A 20,744-nucleotide genomic window follows, 5' to 3' on the forward strand; every position below is an offset into this window, starting at 1 on the left:
CTGACCGTGGTGTAGAGCATATGGAGTGGCCTGCCATGTCCCCGGATATGAATCCGATAGAGAACTTGTGGGCAGAATTAACGCGTCAAATCGACAACTTGGACCAGCAGCCTGCCTCTGTGCGTGAATTGCAGCAGGCTATTGCAACTGCATGGCAAGCGATTCCTGTCCAAACCTTGGCAAATCTCGTGAACAGCATGCCTCAATGTGTACGTGCTCTCCTGAATGCTCGTGGGGGTTACACGAAGTACTGAACTGTAATTTTACTGTCCGTAATCCCAGTCGTGATTTAACTTTTGCTTTTGTTAAAAAAAATTTTTGGCTAATGTGCAAAATAAAGATATACTTCTGGAAAACGTACAGAAGTTTAACACAGTACTGTTCGTGAATTTAGTTCGATATCAGTTTACATCACTTTCAAGGATCAATTTATTTGCTTCGAAATGTCAAATGTGGTTTTTGTTTCTTTTAAAGGTCACATTAACAAAATCTCGAATAATTTCAACATAATTCCAATGAACTTTTGGTTCTACGTCATCTTGAAAAGTAAGTTCAACCCCACAAAAAAAATATTCCATATTAAATGCCAAGTCTATGTCGGAGTAATGATCTGTCCAATATTGTAACCCATAGCCAATAAAAATGCCATGACAGCTTTATGTGTCTAACAGTATGAGAAAGATAAACTAACTAAAGTAAGCTAAATATCCCACGGTGTCCTTTGCAATGACTAGGCGACTTATCATCGACACCTTGAACAAATTCCTTCCTGGACTGTGAGTGGCAAGTTCTCTGGTCTTCTTGGAGGTTCCTCGACACCAGGTTGCACCGCTTGCTATCTCAGTGTGGTTGCTGTCTGGATGAGCAAGTTGACCAGTTTGTTTGCATGTTTCATGTGAACCACCTATGGATACGAAGGACAACTTGATACACACTTGGATTGCTGGCTCAATGATCGGTTTTCTTTGTTATTTCATCAACCTGTACTTTTGAGCAACAGTGTGCCGATTTCAAATTCTAACTGTGCCAGTAAAATGTGGAAAAACACATTGGATACATGTAAAATTGTACTGTAGGTATGATAACCTTGTGTTTATTTTTCCAACTCATCCCTAAGGCCTTAAAAGCCACAAATATGTCTGAATGGACAAAAAGCAACAAAGAAGGAGTTTGCGAGGACAGAGCAGTGAGTGATGATGTTGCGAATGCAAATAAAATCACCGACCAAGATGATGACTCCATGGGCAGTGAAACTGTCAGCAGTGGAAGAGAAGGAAGACAAACAGCCCTTGTTGCTGCTGCCCAGATGACCAGCACATTGGACAAGTATCACAACATGGCTATCTGTGACCGGCTGGCTCGACGTGCAGCTGACAGACGGGCTTTGATGCTTTTCTTGCCCGAGTGCTGTGATTTTATGGGCTCTTCGGCTGCAGAGAGTAGCTTGCATGCTGAGGATCTGGATGGAGAACTGATGGAGTCCTTCAGCAAAATTGCCAGGTCTAAACTTCTTCTTTTTGACAGTTTTATATATTGTCAAATCTAACTAAAATTCGGCAATTCTCTGCATGTGGATGTGTATTTATATGTCTGAACCCTATAGAACCAAACTGCTTGTCCAATTTCCCTTAAATATACAGTGCATTCAGAAAGTATTCAGACCCCTTCACTTTTTTCACATTTTGTTATGTTGCAGCCTTATGCTGAAATCGTATAAATTCATTTTTTCCCTCATCAATCTACACTCAATACCTCATAATGACAAAGAGAAAACAGGATTTTAGAAAGTTTTGCAAATTTATTAAAAATAAAAAACTGAAATGTCACATTTACATAAGTATTCAGACCCTTGTCTATGACACTTGAAATTTAGCTCAGGTGCCTCCCATTTCTCTTGATCATCTTTGAGATGTTTCTACACCTTGACTGGAGTCCACCTGTGGTAAATTCAATTAATTGGACATGATTTGGAAAGGCAAACACCTGTCTATATAAGGTCTCACAGCTGACAATGCATATCAGAGCAAAAACCAAGCCATGAGGTCGAAGCAACTGCCTGCAGAGCTCAGAGACAGGATTGTGTCGAGGCACAGATCTGGGGAAGCCTACAAAAAAATCTCTGCTGCATTGAAGGTTCCCAAGAGCACAGTGACCTCCTTAATTCTTAAATGGAAGAAGTTTGGAACAACCAGGACTCTTCCTAGAGCTGGCCACCCGGCCAAACTGAGCAATCGGGGGAGAAGGGCCTTGGTAAGAGAGGTGACCAAGAACCCGATGGTCACTCTGGCTGAGCACCAGAGATCCTGTGTGGAGATGGGAGAAACTTCCAGAAGGACAACCATCACTGCAACACTCCACCGATCGAGGCTTCATGGCAGAGTGGCCAGACGGAAGCCAAACAGTTCAATCTTGGTTTCATCAGACCACAGAATCTTGTTTCTCACAGTCTGAGAGTCCTTTAGGTGCTTTTTTTGCAAACTTCAAGCGGCCTTTCATGTGTCTTTCACTGAGGAGAGGCTTCCGTCTGGCCACTCTGCCATAAAGCCCAGTACTTCACCAAAGTCGAATCAACTCGTTCTTGTCACACACCCAACCTGTCCACCTAGTTTTGTCATAAGTTGTGTAAAACTTTTTGAGATAAGAATCACTTTAAAAGTTCTTAGATCCAGATCCGGATCCGAATCTTCACCAAAATGTAATCTTTCTTTCCTTGTCACATACCCATCTTTTCCACCAAATCCGTCCACAACTTTTGAGATATTCTATTCACAGCCAAACAGACAGGGGTGAAAACATAACCTCCGACCTCCTTTGGTAGCACAGGTAACTGCAGGTGATGAAGAGCTGAGCTTTTTTTATCCTCCCACATTTTAATTGTTTCCTCACCCATGTTTTCATTTCTCTTAATGTAGAAATTAAATGTATTCGAGATAAACCACATCCGAAGAGTGTTCCATTTTATAGGGTTATTTATTTTCACATTAACGGTATTTAATGGCTACCTCATAGTTTCCAGTTCTGCACTTGTCGTGATCAACTAATGGTGTAGTTTGTCTACTTTCCTCCTGGTGCACTTGTCTCCTCTTTTTGTTTTTCAACATGGTCTAATGTTCATGGATGAGGTGTCACAGAAATGATGCACACATGCAGACGTTGACACCAGGCAGCACAGGACTCTTTGGTATGATTCGGACAGGTTCAGAATCAAACCACCGACCTGCCGTACTAAGAGCAGATGCTCTACCCACAATCCCCCTGAGACTAAGTAGCTCAACAGAAATTGAATAACTGGTGCCCTCCATGCAATTTGTGAGTATCCAATGAATTTGCAGTTGGAGTGCAAACGTAGTATTAAGGGTCATCTTTTTGTCATTTATATTGAAGCTCTGCTTGCACTTGCTTGAGAATGTTAAGGATTCCCTGGTACCCAGTGACCTGGCCAAGTTTAAAATTCCTGCCCCCAGACATGCTCCTTAGACACAAGTAAACTACTCATTGCGTCTGCTGCATAGAGTCTAATTGTCTCTCACTCTTTGCTTCTTTTCCAGGGAAACAGGCCTGTGGTTATCCCTTGGTGGGATACATGAGAGGGGGCCAAACTGGGAGATCGATAAGAAATACTACAACTCACATGTCATTGTGAACTCAGATGGTTAGTATTGTTATGTCGATGGGGGTAGTGATATGTAGAGCCAGCTAGATCTGAATAGGTAACGGGCTTCGTCTGTCATGGTAAGGAAACCACCCTGTAATAAGTTTCATGTGTAGGCGTTTTGTCGGGTAAGAGTATACTTGTGAACATACCAGGATGTTCGAGTGATAGGTAGTATAGGGATTAAAGAGTAGCGCCCCCGTGTGTCACCTGGTAGCTAAACCTTTGTCCCTTATGGCAATGCACACCACTTAGACACTTAGTTAGGATCTCCTTAGTGCAACATTAAATGATTCCCTTCCCTGACATGACTTTGGAAGACGGACAGGCAAGGGGGGGGGGGGGGGGGGGCGGCTCGGGGCACCGCCGCATGGATCGCGGCCAGCTGCACCTACGAGCTATTACTACGCTACACGTATGAGCTATCACCACGCTACACGCTACACGCTACGTGCTATCACCACGCTACGGTCCTGTGATTGGTCGGCGCGCTAGGCGCGAACCTCCAGCCAACGAGTGCGAGAGGCGCGAAGCCGGAAGGTTCGGTGGAAGTTGCTGGTTGGTAGCGCGCCAAGGCTGACGTCACCGAAACGGTTATTTAAGGGAGCGCCGAACGCCATTTTCTGAGAGAGAGCTCTTCTTCGTCTTGCGCAGTCCGAGTTGAGTTGAGTCATAGCCCGAGTGGAGTTCGCTTGCTTCTTGCACGTTTGCTTCGGGAGAGCTGACTGGGACGTGGCAGGCCGATCATGTGTGAAGATGGACCTCGCTTAGAGCCGCTACCCTGCGTTGGACGCGCGGTGCTTTTCCTGCTGTGGGACCTCGTGGGTGCTTTGGAATTTGGAGCAAGGCCTGGTGGCGTGCGAGCACGAGCGGAGCTTGGAGCCACGTGGTGGACAATACCAAGACAAGATGAGGGACAGATAAGGCCAATCCCCATTACATTTTACACAACGTGTTCTTTTCCTTTAATTCATATTCCTGTGTCTCGTTTCTGATATCTGTGTGTGGGGACGTCCCGATTAGGAGTTAGATTTACCGGCGCGTGCTTTTCCTGTCCTGGCCTTTTTACTTTAATAAACCCTTGTATTATTTTCGATTCCCTGTTAAACCTGTGCCCGCTTGAGTTAATTGCCTCTACAGGATCGGAGTGTCGCAGTTAAGCGCATGCGCAGCCTCCATTTTCCTTCTCCCTCTCGCGCGACCATCGTAAAATCCGTGTTTGGTTATCGCCTCCATTAAATCCGTTTCGGTCCATCCGCGACCTTCTGGTGTTAACCGGAGTCGCACGAGAGTATTATTCACGGCGCTGTCCATTGCTCTGGGTTCTCTAACAAACTAAGCACAACACATTATTGGTTGGTGGAGGTGGGGTGGTATACTATTTCACAGGTATTTACCACTGTAAATAAATATATTGTTGCGGATATGAGGATTGTGTTTTTTTATTGTGTTGTATTGTATAGTAAATTGTTGTAAATATCACCCTCTGTAAAGTGTAATGATTCCTTGTAAATACCTCCGTAGTGTGAAGGTCAAAGGGCGTCTCGGTAGTTATTCCATAAACACCACATTGCAGGACACGATAAAACCCTTGTTCAGTAGCTTATATCTTATTATGTGTCTTAGGGTAAGGCTGTGTCTCCCATTAATTTAAATACTCCATTACACCAAGTGAAATAAGAGTAGATCCCCTTTCATTTCATTTCAATGGCCAACTGCATTTTGGGCGGGTTTCTTCAACCACCATTGGCCACGAGGCAGGGTTGGGAAAGAAGGGCGTGTCTCCACCTCGTCATAGAGGGGAGGAGTGAGCCAGCCCCGAACAACCAACCGAGCACGAGGGGTTTGGTTTGAGAGGGCGGAGGAAGAGCGTTTGGGGGAGGTTCGCAAAGGTTGAGGGGCGGGGCCTATATAACCCGCGGCGGGGTGTCCCCCAAGGAGATGGGCTGGAGAGAAGTGAGAAAAAGGCTGAGCTGAGCTGCGTGGAGAGGTACACGAAAAGGAAGGGTCCAAGAGAAAGCCGAGGAGCTTTTACGAAGCAAGCTACACGAGAGATACAGCAGAGGAGTGCAGCCCCGTTTCAACCAGCCGCGTGAAGCCCTGACGGTGTGCGCTGTAAAGCGGAATACAAGGAGCCGCCGGCCCCCCCGCTTCCCGCCCGGAGTGGACCCGCTCGCTGTGCCCTGTGATCCCACCTGCTCATCCTTTCCAGCCATTCCTGCCTGCAAGTTCCCCATTTTGCCTACGTGAGTTTGTTTTGTTTGTTCTGTCCTGGGTAGTAAACTAAGTCAGTATAAGCTAGTAATTTGCACTGTGTCACCTGCGTCTCATGTCCCCTGTAAATAAACGTGACTGCTTTCTTTTTGCTTATGTGTGTAAATAATAATAAACCCAGTTACTCTTCTGTACGTCTTCTTCCTCTTTGCATTCGGTCGCTTTAGAGTTTTCCAGATTGAGTAGCTGTGGCGCGATACGGCCAACGTTTGGGTAAATCGGGTGAATCGGGGAAGAACAGTTCGGCCGCGGTTATACCTCCGCTCGGTAAAAATAACATCCTAATCCGCGGACCGTAACAAATTGGTGTCGGGGAGTGAGATACGAGGCCCGAAGCGCGCTTAACGCGCTCAAAATTACAAGCAGCTGGAAATTGTTTTGTTTTTAAAGGAAAACCCGAATTTTGAAATCGCGCCATGGCTGGTCAAGGCGACGGGATGCCGGTGGGAGAGATAGATGGGGTGGAATCGACCCAGGACCTCGGGGAAATGTATATGGAGGAGGTGGTTGAGGGGGTATCAGACGCACAAAATGGCGCTCTCGCGCACGAGGTTACGGGCGCGCAAAATGGCGCCTCGCACATGGCCACGGCGACCGTGCCCGCGACCGTAGCAGCGCCGCCGTTGGATTCGGACCTTTTGTTGCTACAAATCGGGGCCCTTATGGACAAAATGAGGGACGAAATGAGGGCTAATAGTGAGCGATTGGAGGGACAAATGGGGAACCGGATGGATGCTCAGAGTGAGCAAATGAGGGCTGATAGTGAGCGAATGAGGGAGGAAGCGAGGGCTCAGAGTGAGCAATTGGGGGTAATGAGGGACGAAGCGAGGGGTACCAGTGAGGGGTTAGACAATAATTTTAAGGGATTAGACAAGAAATTTGGGAAGTTAGACGACAAATTTGAGGGGTTAGACAACGGGATAAAAGAGGTAAAGAATGGGTTAACGGGGGTGGAAAATAGAATGGCTGCCCAGGAGAATCAGTTAGAAGGGGTGAAAAATGGGTTAATGGGGTTAGAAAATAGGATGGAAGGCAAATTGCGGGAGATAGGGGAGCAATCCGCCCGAGAAATTAAACAAATGGGAGAGCAGATAGAGGACGTGAAAATCGGGGTAGAAACCAAACTGGATGCTCAGAGGGATGAATTGGGACAGATGAGGGCGGCATCTACAAAAGAGAGGGAGGAGATGAAAGAGGAGATAGGACGAGGTGTAAGTGAGGAGGTCTCGGTGGTACGCGAGGAGGTAAAGCGAGGCGAAAAGCGTATAGAGAAAGAGGTGAGAAATGGGACGGCAAAGTTACAAGGGGGAATAGAAGATCTGACGGAGGAGGTGGAACAGCTGACGGAGGGACAAAAAGAACTAACGGAGCAGGTTCAAAGGAACACTGCGGTACTAGGAGGGTTAAAAGCGACACAAAACGACATTAAAAATGACTTGATAGCGACACAGAGGCAATGTCAGATGGTACGTGAGGGACTGACAACGAGGTTGGAAGAGGTGACAGAAGTAATGGAGACGAAGGACCGAGAGGTGAGGACGCACATAGAAACGGTCAAGGTAGCCTTAGAGGACGAACTTGAGGAGACGCACCGGGAAATAAAAGAGGTGAAGCAAAAATTAGAGGAAGTGGAAGAAGAGGTGAGTGAAATTAAGAAGAGACGGACAGAAACTAAGAGAGAAATACAGGAGGAGGTGATGGAATATGTGCAAGGTCGGTGCTCAACTCATAATGGTGTGCTCACTAACCAAATAAAGAGTTTGCAGGTGGCGAAGGAGGTGCGGAGACGAGGTGCCAAGGTGAGTGGCGATATACGTGGAAATGTACATGATGTGAGGAAAGCTTCAGTCGGCTTGGGGGTTGATGTGGACCCGGGTGTTCGTGAGAGGCCGTTGGTGAAGTGTGCGACAGGTACGGTGTGCGAAAAAAGAGGTGTGGGAGAATGTCCGACCATGGAGTGTGTGAGGAAAAAATGCGCGCCGAGGAGTGAGTGTGCTGTCGAGAGTGAGTCGGTCGTAGTGCGTGTGCAAGGGAGCACATGGAAGCGCATAGTGAGGAGTGTTACAGAGGATGTAACGAGAGAATGTATGCCGGTGGTGAGTGTTACGGAGGAAGTAACGGGAGAGTGTGCGCAAAAGGATGCGCGAGAAAGGTGTGTAACGGACGGGTGCATGAGGAAAGAGTGCGTGGTCGAGAGTAAGGGAGAATGCACGCCTGTGGTGAGTGTTACAGAGGATTTAACGGGAGAGTGTGCGCAAGAGGATGTGCGAGAAAGGTGTGTAACGGACGGGTGCATGGGGAAAGAGTGCGCTGTCAAGAGTAAGGGAGAATGCACGCCTGTGGTGAGTGTTACGGAGGAAGTAACCGGAGAGTGTGCGCAAGAGGGTGCGTGAGAAAGGTGTGTAACGGACAGGTGCGTGAGGAAAGAGTGCGCTGTTGAGAGTAAGGGTGAGTGCGCTGTCAAGAGTGGTGGTGAAAGTAGTGAGAGTGACACGGAGCGTGAGTTGGTTGTGACAGGTGAGAGAGGATGTCCACCTGGAATGGAAGGAAGCACACCTGGAATGGTAGAGCGTGTATGGGAATGCACGCTGGAATTAGTAGTGAGGCACGTGGTTGGGTGTGCGAGTGAGAGCACACCTGTGATGGTCACAGAGGAGGTGACCGAGAAGGGGGCGCGAAGAGGTGTGTTGGTGAGGTGTGCGAGCGACGAGTGTGTGCAAAGGTGTTCGGTGGTCAGGTGTGTGACCAAGTCTGTGAGCGGAATGAGTGTACCTGGGTGTGTTAGAGAAGGTGCAATGACGAGGAGCATGGGAACAGCTGGATGTATGAGCAAGAAAGGGGTAGCGTATGCGTGTGAGCATGCAGGTGAAGCATCGACGGTAACCGGGTTAGCGGTTAGAGCGACTTATAGCCGAATCGGGCCCTCGGTGCGTGCCGGGTTCCGCGTGCCGCGAGGACTAGCGGGGATCCGAACCACGGCGGGTTCGAAAGGACCGTCGTGCGTGATCCACGCTGGGCCGCGTTTGGAACGGCCGCGTCCGTGCTCCGCTAGGCGGAACGGGCAGCCCGATAGGAAGGGTCGTCATGGCGACCCCCTTTTGTTGAGACGTGCCGGCAGGTCGAGATCGGGCCATAGGATGGCTCCGTGCCGAGGTGGTGCGTGGGATCTAGGCCTGGGTAAGCCCCCGTCCCTGCACCGAATGCGGGACATATCCAGCCGCTGGCACCAAACAACCTGCATTAATTGCTCGGCTTTACGAAGCCGGGCTGTAGAAGTGAATTGGCGCACCGAGAGGCATTAGTAAGTAGACTGTAATGATGAGAATAGTGTTTTGGCCCCGAAATTAGAAAAACAAAATTTGATGATTGGCAAAGGATTGGCAGAGTGATGATTGGTAATGGTACAGTGATTGGTAGAGTGATTGGCAAATTTTTGATTTGTGGAAATTGGACGAGCAAAATTTATAGTAAGAGATGCCCCATGTGATGGGATGGCAACTCTGTCATCCCTCACAACAGGGGGGCAAAGGAGCACTAGTTTTATGGGGTTGGCAGTGAAAACTAGCCCGGGAGGGTTAGGATATATCGTGTGTAGGGCCCTAGAGATGACATTAGGTAACGTTAAGGTTAGTTAGTGACAATGACACCTGTAGTGGGGACGCAGGTAGATTAGAGTGGATGATAATGACGAGGGAGCGCAATAGTTTAAAGGGGCGACTGGGAAGCGCAAGTTTCAGAGGGGAGTAGTTAGATGAGATGATGCCGTGTGTTTGAGGATTGGAAGTGTATTGTGAAAAGTGTGTGAGGAACAGGTGTGATTGCACAGGTGTGCAACTGAACAGGTGTATGGAGCAGTGTTTCAGTGAGAGAAGGTGATTGTGCGTTGTGTTGACCAAATGGTCCAGGAGAGGAGGAGGGTGCAGGTGGCACCAGGTGTGAGTGCACAGGTGTGCACCAACAGGTGTGTGGAATACATGGTAGTCTGGAATATATGGAGTATTGGAATGGATGGTCGTGGAGTGAGTATGGTGGAAACTGTGGAGTGGAGTGGATGGTGCGGAGGTGTGAATGGGGGAAGAGTGGACCCACATCACGAATACCCGGGGTGGGTAGTGTAAGTGTTAGGTAGAGGGTATAGGTAAATTGTGGTTGGATATTGGCATCTGTGGTGTGGGTGGAAGAATGGTGATTGGATGGGTGCATTAGTGTTGTGGAAATGGCTGGGCGTGTAGCCTGTTAGTGTGTGTAGTTGGTTTGGGCACTCCACCACTTTGAGGATGTCGGCCAGGTGAGGCCGCAGGTGGGCTCTGGGAGCCGATAGTAGTTGTTGTGGATGGGGCCCGAAGATCCGGAGGACGGACCCGGGTAGCCCAGTGCCAGAGGGCACCGAGTGGGGTGACAGAGCCAGGAGGGGCCTTCCCCAGTTAGTTAGGTTAGGGTGAGGAGCTAGGTAAGCTCGGGTGGCAACTGCAGTGGTGGAGGTGTGCAAGTGGGTAGACCTGCTGGGAGAGCTACACGCCACAGCCCAGAAATTGTGCAAGGGCACCGGGAGATGAATCGGGGGAGTGAGACCCCAAATTGAGAAGCACCACAGTTTGGTCAATGGGAATTGGTTTTTAGAACCCATAGTGTAAGTTGGCCAATGGATTGGCAGGGAGAGACCCCAGGTAGTGTAAAGTGTGTTAAAATCATTTAGAGGATAGTTAGGATGAAGGATCTCCTCGCACCATCTGCATCCACTCACCTGGGGTGACAGGTACTCCACACCATGCCAGGTTGTTTTTATTATTTTTATGATGCAGATGTTTGGATTGTGAGACGCATCATGACGTGGGTGTGACATTGTGCTTTGTTGTTCCATCTCTTCCTCCTTATGAGGATTGATGACGAATTGGGTGATGGCAAATTTTGGATAGAGGGATTGTGGAGACGAATTTGGTATGGGAAATATGGGGAAGACATGACAGTAGCGACGAATTTGTAAATGTGTAGATTGTTGTACATATGGGGTAAGGGCAAGGGTAGTGTAGGTGACAGGGGGGGGTGACGTACGGTAGGGACGAGCTTTCTCACTTCGCTCTCCGTATGCATTTCGCCTTGCATTGCCTTATTGATGTGTACCCTTGTGACCTTACCCCTCGCTCATTTGTCTTGTCCCCCTTTTGTCTCCCACATGACCTGTGCGCCATTGGGCGCCGAGGGGAGCGTGCGTGAGTCGGCCATTGTGCGCCCGGAACTCTCAGAACCAGCTGTCTGCATCGATGCACCACATGATGGACCACATGTCTGTGGCCGAGCACCACTTCTGGACCCCATGGGTTGGGGCATGGCCCCTCTGCTGGAACCGGCCATGAGGGCCCGAAATCTTGCTGGCGGACCTTGGCCACAGGGCACCGATGCCCCACAGGTGAACCACACGTAGTCGGCCTGGTGGGCCATAAATAAATAAAAGGGACACGTTGGGTGCAAGTTTTAATACAAATAGGCCGCCAGCAAAGGAAAATGACAACAACTGGAAGAAATAATAATAGCCAGCAGAGGGAGCCGAAGAGCAAGAGATCACCTGCAGGGTTAGGGGTTGTTGGTTTATTTTGGTTATTCATGAACACTGATGAACTGTGCTGACTGCACCGATTGGTGCTTGAGGGTGTATTGGTGCGTTTTGGGTGCTTTAATGGTGCGTCGATGCAGAGCAGACTGTCTCCCCCCCAGAAAGAACAATCACAGGTCCTGGGTTAGTCTTGTAAATAAAAGTAGTGTCAACTGTAAATAATTCTCCCCACCGTCAGTGTGTAGTTTGAAAACCATTCCGCAATTCGGTTAACTGTGGGCGTAAGTCTGTTAGGCAGGGTGCAATGGAGCAGCGGGACACATTTATTTATGTTTTAAAACTGTCGCACTCAGGGTCAGGTTAAAAGTAGAGGGAACTACACCTACGTGTCACACTAAATTAAAGTTGTAGGCCCGGGACGTGCCTAAGAGGAGGAGGGTGCAGTGTTGCGGATATGAGGATTGTGTTTTTTTATTGTGTTGTATTGTATAGTAAATTGTTGTAAATATCACCCTCTGTAAAGTGTAATGATTCCTTGTAAATACCTCCGTAGTGTGAAGGTCAAAGGGCGTCTCGGTAGTTATTCCATAAACACCACATTGCAGGACACGATAAAACCCTTGTTCAGTAGCTTATATCTTATTATGTGTCTTAGGGTAAGGCTGTGTCTCCCATTAATTTAAATACTCCATTGCACCAAGTGAAATAAGAGTAGATCCCCTTTCATTTCATTTCAATGGCCAACTGCATTTTGGGCGGTTTTCTTCAACCACCATTGGCCATGAGGCAGGGTTGGGAAAGAAGGGCGTGTCTCCACCTCGTCATAGAGGGGAGGAGTGAGCCAGCTCCGAACAACCAACCGAGCACGAGGGGTTTGGTTTGAGAGGGCGGAGGAAGAGCGTTTGGGGGAGGTTCGCAAAGGTTGAGGGGCGGGGCCTATATAACCCACGGCGGGGTGTCCCCCAAGGAGATGGGCTGGAGAGAAGTGAGAAAAAGGCTGAGCTGAGCTGCGTGGAGAGGTACACGAAAAGGAAGGGTCCAAGAGAAAGCCGAGGAGCTTTTACGAAGCAAGCTACACGAGAGATACAGCAGAGGAGTGCAGCCCCGTTTCAACCAGCCGCGTGAAGCCCTGACGGTGTGCGCTGTAAAGCGGAATACAAGGAGCCGCCGGCCCCCCCGCTTCCCGCCCGGAGTCGACCCGCTCGCTGTGCCCTGTGATCCCACCTGCTCATCTTTTCCAGCCATTCCTGCCTGCAAGTTCCCCATTTTGCCTACGTGAGTTTGTTTTGTTTGTTCTGTCCTGGGTAGTAAACTAAGTCAGTATAAGCTAGTAATTTGCACTGTGTCACCTGCGTCTCATGTCCCCTGTAAATAAACGTGACTGCTTTCTTTTTGCTTATGTGTGTAAATAATAATAAACCCAGTTACTCTTCTGTACGTCTTCTTCCTCTTTGCATTCGGTCGCTTTAGAGTTTTCCAGATTGAGTAGCTGTGGCGTGATACGGCCAACGTTTGGGTAAATCGGGTGAATCGGGGAAGAACAGTTCGGCCGCGGTTATACCTCCGCTCGGTAAAAATAACATCCTAATCCGCGGACCGTAACAATATCATGAAAATTAAAAGGGGGGATTAGGGTGGCTTGGGTGGGAAAGTGGTTCTCAAGTGAGCATGACCCATTATTTATCCAAATTTATTGTTTTCTTCCTTTCTGATCATAAGCTGATATCTACAATCAACATGGATACAAGCAATTCCAGAAGATACTTTGCATATGAATTAGGAAAGAAGGGGGCAAGCTCACTAAAAGCACTTCATCTCATACCTTTCATGAGACTTGTGTTTTTTTTCTTTACCCTGCCTCAAAACCTTTTATTCTTCTCAAAAACACCACAAGCTAGAACGGCACTCGGTAGACAGCATACCTCCGCCAGTCTGACTATTTTACAGTTTGTATCCCGCTGATTTCTGATCATCAATTTGGATTCAGACCAGGTCACTCTACTCTGGACATCCTGCTTCTGCTGTCTCAACAATGGATGGAGGTTCTCAATGCCAGACAGGAAATCAGAGCAGTCTCCCTTGACATATCTTGTGCCTTCCAAAAGGTCTGGCACCCCGATCTGCTCACCATATTCTCCTCTTATTCTCCCATATTCTCTCCATAGATGGAAATCTTCACTCATGGCTCCCTGACTGCCTCTCCTGTCATAGTCAACGTGTAGCTCTCAATCAAATTCTCTCATCTCCCCTTCCTATTCAGGCTGGAGTTCTCCAAGGCAGTGTTCTGGGCCATGTGCTTTTTCTAATATTCATCAATGATCTCTCTGACTTGGTGAAAATGATGATTGGAAAGCTCTTGGTGAACATCATCTCGGGATATGCTGCGCAGGTTGGTCAGAGCGATGAAGAGAAGGACAAGATCTGGTGTGCAATAGAGAAGCTGATGGAAAACGTGAAAGATGAGGAAGTTGTTGTGGTAGGAGGAGACCTAAATGGACATGTGGGAAGAAGTATGGACGGTTTTGAGGGAGTTCATGGGGGTTACGGATATGGTGTGAGAAATGAAGAAGGTTAAAGGATTTTGGAGTTTGCTGATTGAGCTGATTTGTTTATTTGTAATACTCAGTTCCAGAAAGAAGATAATAAGCTTGTTACATACACGTCAGGTGGGTCGACGACAACCGTTGACTACCTGCTGGAGCGTAGGCGAGATAGGGGGCACCTCCGGGACACAAAGGTGATCCCGGGGGAGGAGGCTGTTTCACAGCACCACTTGGTTGTCTGCGACATAAGGGTGAAAGGTGCGAGGAGATCTCGGCGGGTGAAGTACCAACCGAGAATGAAGGTGTGGAGGTTGAAAGAGGTGACAGTAAGGGAGGCATTAAAAGAGAGGCTGAGTATGGTGGAGGATGATGTGGTTGAGCTTGAAAGTGGTTGGATGTCAATGAAAGATAGTCTGTTGGGAGCCGTTGGTGAGGTATGTGGATGGACAAAAGGACCACCGAGGCACTCGGAAACATGGTGGTGGGATGATGAAGTTGGAAAGAAGATTGACGAGAAGAGGAAGAAGTTCAAGGAGTGGCAGAAGGCGAAGGGTACGGGAGCAGAAACAGCAGAGCATAAAAGTTATAAGGCAGCCAGGAAGGCTGCAAAGAAAGAGGTAGCAAAGGCATGTAGGAAAATGTTCGGAGAGCGCTTGGATTCGGAAGAGGGTCAGAAAGCAGTATTCAGGATTGCAAAGCAGATAGCGAAAGAGAGGTGTGATGTGATGGGGGTGAGTTGCTTGAAGGATGAAGTGGGACAAATCGTTGTGGACCCAGATGGAATTAAAGGAAGATGGAAGAGATATATGGAAATACTGTTGAATGCAGAGAATGAATGGGATGGCAACATAGAGAGTAACCCAGTTTTTGGACCGGCAGAGAAGATAACCGAGAAGGAAGTTGAGGAAGCGATAAAAGCAATGAAGAGTAGAAAAGCGGGAGGGCCGACGGGAGTTGTGGGAGATATGTTGAAGGCAGCGGAAATTGGGGTGTGAAGAGAATGACAGAGATCTGCAATCTGGTGGTGAAAGAAGGCCGCATTCCAGTGGATTGGGAACTGAGTACCCTCGTCCCTCTATACAAGGGGAAAGGTGACCCTCTGGAGTGTGGCTCGTATCGAGCGATAAGGTTATTGGAGCATGGAATGAAGGTATTGGAAAGGGTGTTGGAGAGGAGGATAAGGAAGAAAGTGAAGTTTGACGAAATGCAGTTTGGATTTATGCCAGGAAGAGGAACGACAGACGCGCTTTTTATTGTGAGGCAGTTGCAGGAGAAGTATATGGAGAAGAGGAAGAAGTTGTTTCTTGGGTTTGTAGATCTGGAGAAAGCATTCGATAGGGTTCCACGTGAAGTAGTGACATGGGCATTGAGGAAGTTAGGAGTGGAGGAATGGTTGATCAGAGTCGTGATGGCAATGTACAAAAGAGCGCGCACAGCTGTAAGGACGAAGGACGGGAACAGTGGTGAGTTTGAGGTGAAGGTGGGAGTGCATCAAGGGTCGGTACTAAGTCCACTACTATTTGTAGCTGTGATGGAGGTGCTGGCTCAGAACGTAAAGGAGGGTCTACCGTGGGAGTTGTTGTAGGCAGATGATCTGGTGTTGATTGCAGAAAGTATGGATGGACTGAAGGAGAAGATGAACAAGTGGAAGGAATGTATGGAGACAAAAGGTCTGAAGGTGAATATCAGAAAAACGAAGGTGATGGCAAGTGGTAAAGCATGTGGTGAGGTGGAAAGAACTGGGAAGTGGCCGTGTGCTGTGTGCAGGAAGGGTGTCGGAGTGAATTCCATTCAATGTACAATGTGCGCTGAGTGGGTTCATCAAAAATGTAGTGGTTTGAGAGGGTCATTAACCAGTGTGGCAGCTACATTCAAGTGTAAGGTGTGCGCAGAGGGAGCTGCAGATGGAGGAAATGTTGAGTTGGATCTTGGAGATGGCGTGAAGCTGGAAGGTGTGAAAACATTTTGTTACCTTGGAGACATGCTGAATGGAGAAGGTGGATCAGACTCGGCAACGTTTGCTCGAGTGAGGTGTGCATGGAAGAAGTTTCGGGAACTGAGTAGCGTGCTGACGAGGAGGGGAGTGTCATTGAAGCTGAAGGGAAATGTGTATGCTGCATGTTTGAAAAGTGTTATGATTTATGGGAGTGAGACATGGGTAATGAACGTAGAGCAGCAACGAAGGCTGGAAAGGGTGGAAATGCGAATGGTTCGGTGGATGTGTGGAGTATCGTTGAGAGAGAGGAAGACAAATGATGAATTGCGAAAGATGATGGGAATAGAGCCTGTGATGGATGCTGTGAAGAGAAACAGGTTGAGATGGTTTGGTCATGTGTTGAGGAAGGATGAAAGTGACTGGTTGAAAAGAGTGATGGGAATTAATGTAGAAGGAAGTAGAGGACGGGGAAGACCGAGAAAGACTTGGCTAAAGATGGTCGAAGAAGAAATGCGGGCAAGGGGGTTAACAAGGGGAGATGCAGAAAATAGGGCAAAATGGAGAACATTGTCATGGGGACCGCAAGGCCAACCACCGCTCTTGCAGGGAAAATGGCCTTAATATGCCTGTTGTTGTTGTTTGTTCTCTCTGACTCTCTTGAAAATCCTCTTTATCTTTTTGCTGATGACTCCACCCTCTGTCGTACCATCTCATCCCTCAGATCGGCAGTCTGCAGCCTCTTCACTCTCTGCAGACCTGGAAAAAAATCACAAGCTGGTCAAACACTTGGAACATGTCTTTCAATCCTGACAAATCTCACACTCTCACTATGTCTCTCCAAAAAGACCGTCAAGAAAACCCTCCCATCTGCTTTCTCAACAATCCTCTCGAAGAAGTTCTGTCACTCAAGCTTTTGGGTCTCACTATCTGCCATGATCTTTCCTGGGAAAAACCATATTTCCAAGCTGGCCTCCAAAGCCAGTCGCCGACTGGGCATCCTCCGTCATGCGAAGTCCTTCCTTGGCCCACCCGAGCTCCTCACCACATACAAAGCTTTCATCCACAGCTCAAAGGAATACTGCTCTCCCCTTTGGGCTCGTGCTCCTGCCTCAAACCTAGCTCGGCTTCATGCTGTTGAAACCAAGGCTTTTAGGATCATTGGAATCTCCCACAATGGAGCTCATGCTGAGGGCCTTTCACTCGCTCACCGCAGGCAGGCTGGTGGTCTTTATCTTCTACAGACATCTCTCTGGCCTTGCACCCCCTGTTCTGTCTGTGCTCTGTCCGCCCCCAATATTCCTGCAGAATGCACAAGATCTGCTAGCAACCCTCTTCTGGTGAAATTGCCAAAATCAAGACTCTCTGCTCACCTTCACTCTTTCATTCCTCTTTTCTCGCGCCTCTGGAACAAACTCCCACACTCTTTTCCATCCCACTCCTCCCTCCAGGTCTTGAAAACAGCTGTTCACAACCATCTCTTATCTTCCCCCATCCAAAACCTTGATCTTCTCTACCCTTTGTTACGTGGTCCTCCCTGTGACCACCTGGTCTCGGTGACCCCCGGACCTTGAGAGGAACCCCGCCAGAAAGATATATGATTTATACGCTTTCGTAACGCAATCAATACCAAGTAAACCCTCCAGTGGACCAACGAAGGAAACAAACCAAATCAATAAGGAAACCACACCAAGGATCCAGATCAATCAACAATATATTCACCCCTGAGTAGAATCATCAACAACACAATACTTCAACCCTCCATATGCATTCCTACAATACTTCTAAGATGGCCATCTTATATATTCCCACCTTGCCCCCTACTTACGGCACCCTCAATGGTCAATGTCTCTCACAATGTCTCTGGGCCCCTCCCGACCCAGGTGAAGGTCGATTCGCGCTGGCGAATCGCGATCTCAAGTCAATGGCCGAACAAGGTCGACTAGGATCGCGATGTTCGCGCCGACCCTGCGCCCCAGTAGCTCGATCTCCACACGCGGGCGGTTGAACAGACCTCTTCCTGACGTGCTCCAAACGGGCACGTCCCGTAACGGGAACAGCTGCTGCAGCGGACCCCTTCTCGGCAAGCGACCGAGGTCGGAGCCCGTGATCGCGGCCTCTGGGCTGTGAACGGCTCGCCAAGCGCGCGAGGCCCCAGGCGCCCCCATACTCGTTCTCGTAGACGTTGAGGCGAACTGTGCGGGACGTTTGGTTCCTTCCAGGAACCCCCGGCAACCGGACACGTAACAGGTAATTACCCCGCGCAGGGAACTCCTCGCGCCAGACGGGCTTTTCCAACTCAGCGTTCTGCCGCAGGTAAAAGGCGACTTGACCCGCGTCCGCTGCTCGAAGAAGATGGCCGCTTTTCTCTCCAGACCTTGTCTTCCTCTTTTCTTCCGGTTCACGATCCCGTTTCCGGTCTCGTGGTTACCAGGAGCACTTCTACCCCTTTAACCACAACAACCTTTAATAGAATAAACATTAATAAGAAATGACCTGAATAGCCATTCCCATAAACCCGGAATTCGTAACACTCCCCCCCTTCAAGAAAGAAAGTTTGAACACCGCGAAAACTTTCTTTGCAGGCCAACTTTGATAAACAAACAAGATAACTCACACCCCAAATCATCAGTTCCCCCGGGCAACAATTATCACATCTCAAAAATAAAGCAACAAAATTTCACAAAACCCCCAGAGATTTTCAAAGGTAATTCACTCTGGACAAAGCACCAGCAACGACATTGTCCCTGCCCTTTACATGTTCAAATTCCCGTTGGACTCCTGCCAAGCCAAACTCCATCTCATGACCCTCTGACTTTGACTGTCAGTTTCTTGTGAATGAAGGTTAAGGGTTTTTTTTTTTTTTTTTTTTTTTTTTTTTTGTATACAAGATCGAGGCTCGTGAAAGAGCGAACATTAATCACACAGAAAGACAAACAGACACACAAAACAAATAACATCGGGAGCGGTAGACAAGATGGGGAGAGAGGGGGAAGGACACAAGCACAACATTTGAGAGCAGGGACCGAGAGACATGGAGACATCGAGAGAACTGTGGGAGGGAGAGGGCTTTGGGGGGGAGGCATGAGAAGGGGGGGGGTGGGGTGGGAGAGGTATAAAACATATGGACACTGCCAAGACTTCCAGGAAAGAAGTTGGAATTTCAAACAAGGTGGATCTGGGGTGAATTAGTGGGGGTAGAAAAGATCAAGGTTTTGGATGGGGGAAGATAAGAGATGGTGGTGAACAGCTGTTTTGAAGACCTGGAGGGAGGAGTGTGATTGAAGTGAGTGTGGGAGTTTGTTCCAGAGGCGGGAGAAAAGAGGAATGAAAGAGTGAAGGTGAGCAGAGAGCCGAGATTTCGGCAGTTTAACCATCAGAGGGTGGCTGGCAGATCTTGTGCGACCTGTAGGAATATTTGGGGGACAGAGCACAGAGAGAGCTGGGGGAGCAAGGCCGGAGAGGAGTCGGTAGAAGACAGAAAGACCACCTACCTGCCTGCGGTGAGTGAGTGAAAGGCCCTCAGAGATAGCTTCATCGCGGGAGATTCCAATGATTCTGAAAGCTTTGGATTCAACAGCGTGAAGCCGAGCCAGGTGTGAAGCAGGAGCACCAGCCCATAGGGGAGAACAGTATTCCATTGAGCTGCGGATGAAAGCCTTGTATGTGGTGAGGAGCTCAGGTGTGCCTAGGAAGGACTTCGCACGACGGAGGATGCCCAGTCGGCGACTGGCTTTGGAGGCCAGCTTGGAAATGTGGTTTTCCCAAGAAAGATCATGGCAGATGGTGAGACCCAAAAGCTTGAGCGACAGAACTTCTTGGAGAGGATTGTTGAGAAAGTAGATGGGAGGGTTGTCCAGTCGATCTTTTCGGAGAGACATAGTAAGAGTGTGAGATTTGTCAGGATTGAAAGACATGTTCCACATGTTTGACCAGTCTGTGATTTTGTCCAGGTCTTCAGAGAGTGAGGAGGCTGCAGACTGCCGATCTGAGGGAAGAGGAATGGAGCGGCAGAGAGTGGAGTCATCAGCAAAGAGATACAGAGGATTTTCCAGAGAGTCGGAGAGATCATTGATAAAGACCAGAAAAAGCACAGGGCCCAGCACACTGCCTTGGGGAACTCCAGCCTGAACGGGAAGGGGAGATGAGAGAAATCCATTCAGGGCCACACGTTGACTACGACCAGAGAGGAAGTCCGCAAGCCATGCATGGAGATTTCCATGGATACCATAGGAGGAGAGTTTGGTGAGCAGAGCTGGGTGCCAGACCGTATCGAAGGCACGTGATATGTCAAGGGAGACAGCTCTGATTTCCTGTTTGGCATTGAGGACCTCCATCCATTGTTGAGACAGCAGAAGCAGCATGTCCAGAGTAGAGTGACCTGGTCTGAAACCAAATTGATGATCAGAGATGAAGCCATTGGAGAAGAGGAAAGATTTCATATCCGAAGCAATGATGGATTCCATGACTTTGCTGATAATTGGGAGCAGGCTGATTGGTCTGTAGTTGCAAGGATCTGTTTTTGCACCTTTTTTGTGTAAAGCGGTAATGTTTGCTGATTTCCAGGATGCTGGCAGATGACCTTGAGCAAAGGATAGGGTGAAAAGAACAGAGAGAGGGTGAGATAGAGCGGCAGAGCAGGATTTTAGGACCCGTGGGCTGAAGCCATCTGGTCCAGTTGCAGAATCAGAATCGAGGTTTGACAAAAACTCCTCCACCTTGTCAGGAGAGAAGGTCACAGAGTCCAGGAGCAGTTTGGTTCGACTGGGAAAGGTGGGAACAGAGAGAGAT

The 20,744-nt window shown here is 48.5% G+C and overlaps 1 protein-coding gene across 8 annotated transcripts in view; it reads left to right on the forward strand.

Moving 5' to 3' along the window:
* The window catches only part of NIT1 (nitrilase 1), a 73,595-nt gene that overhangs the window by 41,360 nt on the left and 11,491 nt on the right, over window positions 1-20,744 (forward strand). For all 8 annotated transcript variants that reach the window (XM_078780275.1, XM_078780277.1, XM_078780273.1 and 5 more), the window contains 2 exons: window positions 1,118-1,500; window positions 3,549-3,652. In XM_078780275.1, the coding sequence (XP_078636401.1) occupies window positions 1,136-1,500; window positions 3,549-3,652 (469 nt within the window). In that variant the 5' untranslated portion in view covers window positions 1,118-1,135. The remainder of the gene's footprint in view (window positions 1-1,117; window positions 1,501-3,548; window positions 3,653-20,744) is intronic.

The sequence above is a fragment of the Myxine glutinosa genome, chromosome 6 (assembly GCF_964187855.1).
Source record: "Myxine glutinosa chromosome 6, kmMyxGlut1.1, whole genome shotgun sequence".
NCBI lineage: Eukaryota > Metazoa > Chordata > Myxini > Myxiniformes > Myxinidae > Myxine > Myxine glutinosa.